This window comes from Narcine bancroftii, chromosome 12, assembly GCF_036971445.1.
Source record: "Narcine bancroftii isolate sNarBan1 chromosome 12, sNarBan1.hap1, whole genome shotgun sequence".
In the NCBI taxonomy this organism is placed as follows: domain Eukaryota; kingdom Metazoa; phylum Chordata; class Chondrichthyes; order Torpediniformes; family Narcinidae; genus Narcine; species Narcine bancroftii.
This window is the reverse complement of record NC_091480.1, coordinates 52,605,207-52,617,499: the sequence shown is the minus strand read 5'-3', so window position 1 is coordinate 52,617,499 and position 12,293 is coordinate 52,605,207. Positions and strand designations below refer to the sequence as shown.

The 12,293-nt window shown below is 43.5% G+C and overlaps 1 protein-coding gene across 3 annotated transcripts; it reads left to right on the top strand.

Moving 5' to 3' along the window:
• The first annotated feature begins 1,156 nt into the window (after positions 1–1,156).
• Positions 1,157–4,998, top strand: rps26 (ribosomal protein S26). Of its 3 annotated transcripts, none has more exons than XM_069905506.1 (4): positions 1,157–1,201; positions 3,044–3,221; positions 3,355–3,485; positions 4,906–4,998. In XM_069905506.1, exons 1-4 carry the CDS (start codon positions 1,172–1,174, stop codon positions 4,942–4,944), a joined length of 378 nt encoding a protein of 125 aa, XP_069761607.1. In that variant the 5' UTR covers positions 1,157–1,171; the 3' UTR covers positions 4,945–4,998. The 3 variants fall into 3 exon arrangements, with proteins under 3 accessions (XP_069761607.1, XP_069761608.1, XP_069761606.1); XM_069905507.1 differs by lacking the exon at positions 1,157–1,201 and adding an exon at positions 1,371–1,476; XM_069905505.1 differs by lacking the exon at positions 1,157–1,201 and adding an exon at positions 1,858–1,920.
• Positions 4,999–12,293: the final 7,295 nt, after the last annotated feature.

The following is a 12,293-nucleotide window of genomic DNA, read 5'->3' as shown; positions in this document are numbered from 1 at the left end:
GAAGATCCTTAGTTTATTACACTTTTACAACCCTTCCTCTCATTCCAGCATCCCTTCACCCTGATTTAACCCATAATACTTAATCTCTAATGAGCACTTGCTTGACTCCTCACATTCCAGTATCCCTTCACCTTAAGTTAACCCATAATACTTTATTCTTAATTGGCACTTGCTTCCAGTATCTCTGGACTCCCAACATTCCAGTATCCCTCACAATAGTCACTTAGTCTTTTGTGTGAAATTTTACTTTAGCACCGTTAGACACACTATTGGATTGTCTAAGTGCCAGAATTTCCAACCAAGCAGTAAGACCTTACTTGGCTGACGGTGAGAGGAGCCATTCTGCTTAGATCCTTCCCGTGCGACTGAAAAATCAACCCCAACGCATGCGGTTCTTCATCTCACTGCGGTGGAGTGGAGACAGTTGCCCACCTCTTTGCAGATTCAGTCAGAGTGCGTGGAGAAGGATTTAAATTTGTATTTTAAATTTAGACATACTGCACGGTCTTTTTGGCCTACAAACCCAATGAATCCCGCGGTACGTTTTGAAGGGTGGGAGGAAACTGGAACCCCTGCAGACAAGGGGAGAACGTCCACGCTCCTTACAGACAGCGCGGGATTCAAACCCCAGTCCCGATCGCTGGCGCTGGAAAAGCGTTGCGCTGACCGCTTCGCTAACCCTGCAGGGGTCCTTGTCACGGTCCATCCCCAACTTCAGCGTAACAGAGGAGTCTTTGATGTCCGGAAGTACAGACTCAGGCATCCAGAACTGGATGCGGTCGACTGAAACCTGCTACCGGCACGTTCCAGTCTGTGGTGAGGGATACACTGAGGCTTGGCGCGGCCGACATCAGGGCGCCGTGGGGAAGGACCGCAGTCTCGAGCAACCTGGGGGCCACAGCACATTAAAGTAAAAGCCCATAAAGTTTGAGCAGGATCCTGGGGGGTGGCAGGGAATAGCCGAGAAAAGGTTGAGAATAACAGAGGGGTGTAACGCAACAGTGCTACAGAGAACAATGGTTGGTAAGAAATGAAATTAAGGGGCAGTATGACGCAAAGAATATAGAAAAAACAGACGCATTTATATTTGATTGTGAATGAAGTTGACTTTTTGAAGATGTAAGTGTCTTTACTTCTTTTCCCAGCGTGAGCCACGGAGCGGCCGCATCACATGACTCCCACGGCACGCGCTGCCTTTTGGGTAAGGACCACTTCACTCCCCGAGGCGGCGCTGCCCTCCGCGGGACTGAAGTAGTGCCCGGCGTTTGCCGGGGTAAACGCGCCCCCCGACGAGGCAGCCGGGTCGGTGTAGTACCGTCGGCGACAGCCGCTGCAGCGTCGTGTGTCCCGGTCCGGAGGAGGTGTCGGAGATGGGGGAGTTCCGCTCGTTTCGGGCCGCCGTGGCGCGCACAGGCGCGCGTATAAAAGGCGCGGCTGGGCTCCTGGCATTCCTCTTTGTGACTCGTGCGAAAGATGGTGAGGAGTGGAGCGTTCCGGGTCTGGCGGATCGGGGAGTTCGGCCCTAGCGGGCCGGGGCCTGGGAGTTGGGTCGGAGCCTGGCGCTGGGAGGCCGGGGAGTTCGGGCCTTGTTTGGGGTGATGTCGACCAGGCCGGGGATGGAGAACGCCGTGTACCGGCGCCGCGGTTGGGGATGGACATCCAGGCCAGCCCGTGTCCTTGGCCTTTGTCCCTCGCCTCCCTTTCCCGACCTTTGGGCCTGAAGCCGCCAATTGCTTCTAAATACAGAGGGTTTGACGCCTACACGTTAATTTTCCATTCATGATTTACATAAAATGACTGAAAGGGAAAAATGCTTATACGGAAGCAGATTCTTCATCGTTTCAATTCCTGCAAACATTTGGTACATTCTGCATGGGAGTAATCTCATGCAACTGGTGCCACACGTGGGTTAACGCCAAAGTTAGTCCCCTATCAAGTTATTGAAGTAAAACACAAAAATCCGCAGAAGCTGTTGTTGAAGTACAAACAGAAAACTGGAGAAACTCCGTTGGTAGCAGCCAATGGTTCGTGCTTGAGTGCAGTGATCACATCTGAGGAAGGGCTCAAGCCTGAAACATTGGTGATATCTTTAATTTTGCTACAAAAAATACATCAACTTGCTGAGTTTCCTCAGCGTTCTGTATTTACTTTTCCCTTGCATTCTTGCTGCAAGCTCAGTTGATGGGTAATGCGAATTTGATGTTTTGTAGTCCTGGCATATTGTATGCAATATTAGTAGTGAAAGGTTGTGTTGGCAGTAAATCTTGTGTTTGTGGAATGTGCCTGAATCCCAACTTTGCAATTGCAGAATTTTAGACATTTTGGCCCACAAGTTCGTGCTGCACAATTTACGCCCAATTAACTTCCATCCCTGGAACAGTGGGAGGAAACTGGAGCCCCCAGAGAAAACCCATGATGTTGTGGGATTCAAACCCCGGTCCAGTACGATTGCAAGCACTGTAAAGGCGTACAAACTGCTAAGCGAACATTGTAGTACAGGCCCTTAGGCCCTCAATGTTGTCTTGATCCATAGTATTTAAATTCTAAACCCTCCCTACCCTGTAACCTTCTATTTTTCTTCCATTCTTGTGTCTGTCTAAGTCTCCTAAACACTCCTAATGTTTTGGCCTCCACCACAATCCCTGGCAAGACATTCCAGTTTTTAAAAAAAAAACTTAACTATGACTTCTCCCCTAAACTTTCCTCTCTTCACTTTGTACGCATGTCCTCTGTTTGCTATTCCTGTCCTGGGAAAAAGGTGCTGGCTGTCTGCCCTACCTATACCTCTCAGAATCTTGTAGACCTCTTTTAAGCCTTCTCTCATCCTTCTTCACTCCAAAGAGAAAAGTCCCAGCTCTGCTAATTGTCCTTTGAGGAAGGAGGTTGACCGTACTCACATCAGTGTGGCTTGTATGTGTTTTCAGATCCATCATGATGCCTGACTGTTAACGACCTGCATTCATCAGTGATGATAAATCTTAGTCTTTCCAGTGATTTTCCTATGTGTGAATGTGCTTTTAACAGGAGCCGTGCTTTCTTTCAGACGAAGAAGCGCAGGAATAACGGACGTGCCAAGAAGGGCCGTGGCCATGTTCAGCCCATCAGGTGCACGAACTGTGCCCGTTGTGTCCCCAAAGACAAGGCCATCAAGAAGTTTGTCATCCGTAACATCGTGGAGGCTGCTGCGGTCCGAGATATTTCTGAAGCCAGTGTCTTTGATGGTGAGTCTCTGGAAGCCTCCGTGTTCCCATGTTTTCTCTCCTGTTCTAATCTGTAAAAGGCTTGAATGGGGGTTCCATTGAAAAGGTTGGGAGCTGCTGTTGATTGCCTTGGTGTTCCTTTCTTTGTTTTCAGCGTACGTGCTGCCCAAACTGTATGTGAAATTGCATTATTGTGTCAGCTGTGCTATCCACAGCAAGGTGGTGCGTAATCGTTCCCGGGAGGCCAGGAAGGACCGGACCCCCCCTCCACGTTTCAGGCCAGGAGTAAGTATTAAAACAGCTGATGGTAATAAGTGATAGTTTGTCTTGTCTCTAAACCATCACCCTGGGGGCCACAGTACATTAAAATAACAAATTTGCTTTTTTTCCCAAAGTTCATATTTATTGTGATCACGTACAACCGTGAGATTTTTTTCCCGTGAGCCAGAATTACCATTTTTCAGTATTGCAAAAAACTGACTTGAGAAAAGATAGTAAACAAAAGAGAGAAGGTACATGAAGAATGAAATCTAAACAAACTGCAATACAGAAATGTTCAATGATAAATAAGGTGAAAATATGAGTCCTTCAATGAGTCCCTGATTGAGTTTGTTGATCATGGAGGGGAAGCAGCTGTTCCTGAACCTGGTGGTGCGAGTCTCATACCTCTTTACTTTGCATAACAAATTTGACTACTTCACAGGGAAGGGGGCCCATAAACTTTGAGCAGAATCCTGGGGGGGGGGGGGGTTTATTTAACTGGTTAGAAGTTGCGCTGGGTTTTTGCTGTTGGTTGGCTGAGAGAAATGATGAACGTAATGGGGTTACTTTCTCAAGTGTTGGGTTACATCTTGGGGAAGTTGATTATTTTTCCATCCATCTTCAATGAATGCCTGCCATTCATTGAGATCATGGCTGATCTGATGGGCTCATCTCCACCCACCTGCCTTTTCCCCATATCCTTTAATTTCCCCTAATATGTAAACAGTCATTCCAACCTTGCCTTGAATATATTTACTGAGGTCGCCTCCACTGCTTCAATGGCCAGTAAATTCCACAGATTCACCACCCCTCTGGGAAAAGCAGTTTCTCCTCATCTCAGTTTTGAATTTGAGACATATCCCCTAGTTCTGGTCTCCCCAACCAATGGGAACAACTTACCTACCTCGATCTTATCTATGCCTTTCATAATTTTATATATCCTCATAGGCTAACCTCATCTCTGGGATCAACCTGGTGAACTGCCTCCAAACCCAATAATCCTTCCTCAAGTAAGGAGACCAGAACTGCACACTTTGTGCAACCTCACCAGGACCTTGTACAGATGTAGCAGAACCTCCCCCACACTCCTGCTCGTAAACTCTGTCTCCAGTCTTTTTGATAGCCTGCTGCACCTATATGGATGCCCCACCCCTAGATTGCACCTGGCTGGGACAGGACATGTTGCCAGTCATCTGCTTGAAAAATAAAATAACCCTGAAGCCCTCTGGTTGTTGGGGTAAAATGAACATGATGGTGATTAGAAATCATCAAAATGCTTTGAATCTTTTTAGTGCTATTGTAAGTGTGCCATAGAACAAGTTGGATGTTTCAATGGTTTTTTAGTGGCTTTTGTTACATTCAACACATACTTGCTTCTGTGTGGCATTCTTTGCACAATTAACTGCTTTCTAACATAACATTTTGTCTTTTTTGTCCTTTGCAGGCTAATATCCCACGTGGACCTCCTCCCAAACCAATGTAAACATCTAGCAAATCTCATTTGGTTTGAAATAATAAAAATGTTGGACCACTGAAATGTGTTTGCATTTTCATTTGGACTTTTTTCTGGGGTTTACACAGCATGATGAGAAATGGATATTGTTTTATTTTGCTGCTAATATTTTCAGTTTACCTTCTGTTCACACTTTGCAAGCTTTAAATTTAGACCCACTGCCCTTTTGGCCTACGAGTCTGTACTGCTTAATTATACCCAATTGACCTGCATCCCACCTGAATGGTGAGAGGAAACCAAAGCCCCCAGGGAATTCCCATGCAAACATTGGTGGGGGGGGGGGGGAGGGGGATTTCCTGAGAAGGTCGGTGCATTGACCAGATTGTGTACATGTACTGCAGCAGTTCACTTGCAATGCCTTTTGGTCCAGGAAGTTTCAAATGATCCCTGCTGTTTTTTGCCCTCAAAACCTTTTTGTAGTATCTCCTTGCCTTTGTGCTAGGGGGAAAGGCTGTTTTCCATGATGCTTTTAACTAACTTGCCAGATTGGCTGTTTGTCAGCGGATTTGATTCTTGCCTGGATGGTAGTGTTGCCCAGATTTTTTGAGGATGGATGGAAGTCAGGAAATGTTGGAGTCTGAAGATTAATGTCACACGGTAACATAGATATGTAATACACACTACATGATGTACTTAACTCTTGACTGCTGCAAGACAGTAACCAAGAGCATTGCCTTGTGCTGTTAACAAGAGAAAGAAGCAATAGCTTCTTCAAAGTCACTGAGTGTCAGTGGATTCACTCCTGGTGCAAAAAACCTCTGACAATCAGAAAGGTACAGCTTGAGAATAAGCTTTCAGGCCCAGGTCCTGGCTGACCACCAGGTATTACATTAATCTTGTTTTACAATCCCCACATTCCCAGCAAATCATTCTATGTTCTAGACATGCTGGGTGCAATCTCCAGTGGCCAGTTAGGGATGTGGACTAAACAAAACACTCAATGAATTCAATTTATAATGGAGAAGCCCGCTATGCTTTGTGGGATCTGGAACAACTCAGTTTAACGATGTCAATTTTCATTACCACTATGATTTCTGAAGTTGTACCTTCTCTGTTGGAATGAAATACGAAAGTCTGGATGCTATGTTTGTAAAAATAAATGCTGGAGAAATAGGGTGGGGGGGGGGGGGGGAGTGAAGGGAGGAAGGTTTTTTTTACACGGAGAGTTGTGGTTGCCTGGAATGCCTTGCTAAGGATGGTGATGGAGGTGCATTTAAGAGATTCTTAGGCACATGGGTGAAACAGAAGTAGAGGGTGATGTGATAGGAAGGGTTTAGTTTTTTTGGTAGGAATATATTGGTCTGCATAACAGATTCAAATTTAGATATAAACAGCATGGTAAAAGGCCATTTCAGCCCACGAGTCTGCCACACAATTTATACCACATTAACCTACAATCCTGGTAGGTTTTGAAGGGTGGGAGGAAACCGGAGCCCATGGGGAAAACTCACGGGGGAAGGTACAAACTCATTGCAGTGCAGGATTTGAATCCAATTGCTGGTGCTGACCATGCTGTGGAGAAGGCTGAAGCAGAAATGTCCGTTTTATATCTTTCCCTCTTACGGACGCTGCAAGATCTGCCAAGTTCCTCCAGAATTTCTGTGTGTTTTGCGTCTCTGTTGGAAACCTTGCCTTTTCAAGTGCTACTTTCTACTCCCTGTGATATCTGCCTCTCAGTGACATCCGAACATCATTCAAGAGGGTGAAACTTCGCATGCTTTCAGGTTCCCACTTTTTTGTAAACCTGCCTCAACAACTATCATCCAGTAGCTACACATGCTACTGAAATGCTTTTGACAGGTTGCTCATGGCCAGAATTAATATGTACCTCAGCAAAGATCTGGACCTGCTGCAATTCACCTATCATCACAGTCGATAGTAGATGCAATATCAATGGCTCTCCACTCAGAAAACAGCAACTCTTATGTATGGCTACTCTTCATCGACTACAGCTCAGACTTCAACACCATTACTCCCTCAGTGCTGGTCAAGAAGCTACAAACCTTGGGCCTCTGTACCCCCCCCTTTGCAACTGGATCCTTGACTTTGTCATCGGGTGACCACAGTCAGTACGAATTGGAAACAACGTCTCCTCACTGATCATCAACGTAGGTGTGCCCCAGGGATGTGTGCTTTGCCCACTGCTCTACTCGTTATATACCCATGACTGTGTGGCCAGGCAAAACTCCATAGCCATCTACAAATTTGCTGATGACGCCACAGATGTCGGCAGAATCACAAACGGCAATGAGGACGTGTACAGGAGGGAGATGGATCAGCCCATTGAGTGGTGTCACACCAACAACTTTGCGCTCATTGCTAGAAAAACCAAGGACATAATTGTGGACTTCAAGAGGAAGTCGGGAACACAACTCCGTCCTCATCAAGAAGTCAATAGTGGAGAGGGTCAAGAACTTCAAATTTCTGGGTGTCAACTTCTCCAAGGATCTGTCCTGGAGCCTCCACGTCAATGCAATCACAAAAAAGGCTCGCCAGTGGCTATACTTTGTGAGATGTCAGAGGAGATTTGGTACGTCACCAAAGACTGGAAAACCTACAGGTGTACCATGGAGAGCATTCTGGCTGGTTGGATCATTGATATGGAGTTGACAACGCTCAAGACAAGAAAAACTCCAGAGGGTTGTTAACTCAGCCAATGACATCACATGCACCAGACTTCACTTCATCGAGGACATCTACATGAGGCGGTGTCTTTAAAAAAAAAAGTAGCCTCTATCCTCAAAGGCCCCCCCCCCTCCCCACTACCCAGACTATGCCTTCATTCTGCTACCATTGGGGAAAAAGGTACAGGAGCCTAAAGACGAACACTCTTCTCCACTGCCAGCAGATTCCTGAATGGACAATGAACAACAGACACTGCTTTGACTTTTTGTGCTCTATTTTTAAGGTGGTTTATAGAAATGTTTGCACTGTGACGCTGTTGCAAAATGATGAATTTTGTGACTTGTTCACGACATTTGATTCTGAAATTCTGGTTGCTGCTACCTTATCATGTTTCAGTTCCTTGATCCTTACGGCCAACTCATCCTTTTGGTGTTGAAAGTTTTGCTTCAGCAGAGGTTACCAGCAGAGTTTTGAAGGATCTCAGGACTATAGATTATTGTTAACACCAAGATTTGTATTTAGTATTTGCTCAGAAGATTGATCCAAGGATCATGTGAGAAATGGTACTCAGGTTACTTGGAAGTCTGCAATGTGGTTGTAGTAATAACACGATGCTGAAGAAACTCAGCAGGTCAAACAGTGTTCTTTATGTAGTCAAGATAAAGAACCAATGTTTCGAGCTTGAGCCCTTCATCAAGGTACTGACAAAATGTCAGCAGGTGCCCAAACAACATTGAGAGGGGCAGGGGAAAGGAGCACAGGTAATAGGTGAAGAAGGGAGGGAGGGCACAGCAGCAAACAGGGAGAGGGGAGATGGAGAGGGAAGGGGGTGGTGACTTGGAGGAAAGGAGACGGAGGGATGGGGAAGGGAGGGAGAGTAGGGAGTGATCTAGCAGAAACCAGAGAAGTCAATCTGAATGCCATCTGGCTGGAGAGTGCCTGGATGGAAAATCAGGTGTTGTTCCTCCAATGCTCTAAAATAAATGGTGATGTTGGTAACAGAAGTATGGTTGGATTTCTCTCTCCCTTCTCTGCATTTCCAGTTTTAATGAAATGGCATTCCCATGAATTATTTCTCAAAGATGCTGCCTGATCTGAGTACTTACAAAGCTTTTTGATTTTCTGAGGGAAGGATGGCTTGAGTACTAAGGAGCTTTGGTATTTGAGTGGAAATTTAACTGATAAAATGGTATTTGTAACTCCTTAAACTGCCCCACAACTTGTTTCTTCCACCAATTTCCTTAAATCAACTATCTGGATAAAAGCCTCGAGAGCAGTTCCATTTCCTTTGGAGGACAAAGTGAGGGAATTAAATGGTACCAGTGGACGAGATTAAGAATATTCTAAAGCATGTTGAATTCTCGCGACAGGGCATTTCTTCTGAGTCGAATACAGAAGTATTCACTTAATTCCTCACTTGCATCCTCTGACACCATACACATTCCCTGGCACACTAACCTCTCAATTCACTCAGGGGAATTACATGGTAGGGAGAATTCAGAAAAGGAAGTAGTAAAATTTGAGGATATGTTGCCCATAAAAGGAAGGCATTAGATATTTAGTGGGATCAAAGATGGACAAATCCCCAGGGCTTGATGAGATGTATCCCAGGCTGCTGTGGAAAGCACACGAGAAGATTGTTGGGGCTCTGATGGAGATCTTCAAATCTTTGCTGAATACAGGTGAGATGCAGGTGACCGGAGGTTAATGATAGGCCCAAGTCAGCATGGTTTCCTTCAAGGAAAATCATGTCTGACAATCCTACTGCAAATTTTTTGAAGAAATCACAAGTAGGACAGACAGGGGAGAGGCAGTGGATGTTATGAATTTGAACTTTCAAAAGGCCTTCAACAAGGTGCCACACACAAGGCAGCTGAACAAGATGAGAGCTCAGGGAATGACAGGAAGGGTACTAGCATGGGTTGAGCATTGGCTAGTTGGAAGGAGACAGAGAGTGAGAATAAAGGAATCCTGTTCTGATCGGCTACCAGTTACCAGTGGTTTTCTGAGATACCTAGATTTGGTTCAAAGTTCATTGGCTGTAAATTGACTGTAAACAACATTTGTTAGCTTGATAGATTCTTCACACTTCATTGTTCCTGCACAACAGAAGCCATTTTCACCTTATAAATAACTAAAAACAGATAGAGGCTTTCTTTTCCAAATCTGAGCCTGAAACAATCTCGCAACTAGCTATAGGCCTTTTCATGTCAAGCCTCTGCCTGGAGGCCGTCTACAAAAGCAGATCGAAAACTTAAAACTTGCCCTTCAGACAGCAGCCATAAAAGGCTGCTCCAGTGTCCCATTTATATCGAGAGGTGCCTCGTAGCGCCCTCCGGATCCAACAGAGGTGGGGCCACTGGTGCCTTAGCACATGGCAGGTTCGCTTCCTGAAAAAAAAATTGAGATTATGACCGACAACTTTAAGCTGATAATTTCACTTTTCCTTTATCATGTACTAAGTTGTAGAAACAATGAATTAGCTTTGATTGAATTCCATAAGCTGGGAAGTTTATGGAAAGCCCAGTTGTATGACAGCCTGGTCAAAGCCCTTGTGGTTCAAGCAAGAGGAGAGGACTGGCTATCTAATGTTTCACTTGAAGTAAGATAACAAAAAGGAATTCTGTGGTGACCTGAAAGAAAGAGGTTATCATCTGGAGAACTCTGAAGGGACAAGTTTCGTCAGCAAGACATTGGAGTGGCTGATGGAAGTACATCAGTTGTGGATATCCTGGAACAACAAACCTCTCTCTGAAAACTGACAAGAACCTTCCTGAACGGTAACCATTTACCTTTCAAGCACCAAAGCCTGGTGAACTTTATAAATGTTAATTCTGTGCACAGTATAAAAATTACCTGCAACCAGTGAACTTGGAGGAATGAGAAGTGAGATTGGACTGTGAACCAAAGAACTTTTCTGAACTTACACACACATTACATATATGTGCACTTAGAATTAGAAGGGGGTTAATTTAGATTAGTTAAGCCAATAGTGATAAGTTAAAGTGTGATTCTGTTTTCATGCTTAAAGATAATTAAAACCAACTTTTGTTTAAGTAACCATTTGTCTTGGTGAATATCTATTGCTGCTGGGTTTTGGGGTCCTCTGGGCGTGTTTTTTTCAAAATATTTTTTTTGTGTTTAATAAATAAAACCCTATATACATAGTTTTCTGGTTGATAGTGTAGAAGAGGTCATATCACACCCATGATTATTAGCTTAATTTATCTCCTACAGTAAATCCAATTCTACGATTGTATTAGGTTAATTGTTAATCCATTTTACATCTTCCAACAAAATTAGTATTGAATATAAAATAGATAAGATATAAATCCAATTTATAAGAAAAAAGGTATTTTTATCTTGATTTAAGATATAATCTAATAATAAACCACTTTTAACCCAATTTTATTTAATAATCTCTACTAAGGAGAGAGAAAAAAACAAAGACATTCCCTCCCCACTAATTGAACCCCTCCCTCTAAACAAGGTTAACATATTATGAAGATATGGATGGAATAACGACCTTCAGATACTGGACAGGAAGTCTCCAGAGAATCCGTCCCTCTTAAACCTTCAGTTGTGATAATAATCCATGAATGGGCCCTACATCTTATCAAATTCACACCACATCTTTAATGTTGTCCAGACTTAAATAAAACATAATATCCTGTAACCTTGGAATACGAGCTGGTGAAGAGTTATCTTTCTATTTCATCAGAATTGCTTGTCTAGCTATCAGCGAGGTAAACACTAGGATTCTCTCTTGGGCTAAAGTCAAGGAAATCTCTCCTTGAGAAAAACTAAATAAAGCAATGAAAGGACGTGTTTCTAATTTGATCTTAAAAATCCTTGCTAAAGTCTGGAAAATATTTTTCCAAACTTTTTCTAAATTAAGACACTCCTTGAACATATGGATCAGTGAAACTTCAAAGATTTTACACTTATCACCATAATGGATCAACATCAGAATAAAAGTGAGATCATTTAACTTTGGGCATGTGCACCACCTTAAAAATTGAAACAAACAATTAACAGTGGTGTCCCAGTCTTCATCTGAAAATGATATGTTCAAATCAGTTATTTTTAATCCCAGTCATTGAGGCAGTTCTTAAATCCCTTAAGTTTTTGTAGATAATTGATATTAATCCACCATGGGAAAACTGCTGATCAAAGAGTAAATCAAGAATATTTTTTTCAGAAATTTTGGATTGAATGAAATGCCTAATTTGTAAATACATTTTTTTAAAAAGTCTTAAAAAAGATTAAATTTTGCTGACATTTGTTCAAAGGAAGCAAATTTATTTTGAATTTTGTACATTGTCTGCATGGGTTTTGTCGGACTCTGGCTTTACCCTACCCTCAATTTAGTCTATGTGTCGTCTGAGTCCAGCGTGCTCGTTGAATGAAGTGATAGGAGAAGGTATTCGGTTTCACAATCAGTTTATTACGTAGTACAAGAATAAAGCTTAACAGAGCTCTGGTTCAGTCGTTAGTTCATAGGTCACCTGCTCGGTGAGCTATTCCCCAAGACTGACTCTTACTGTCCAGTCTCTTCTGTTTATATAGATCAACATTGTTACATTGACCACGAGTTGGCTTTCTTTGATAAACTCCTTGCATAAAATTTATCTCAAGCAATTTCCTGCTCTGCACTTATCGATGGTGTAGACCTCCTATCTTAATCCCCAAGG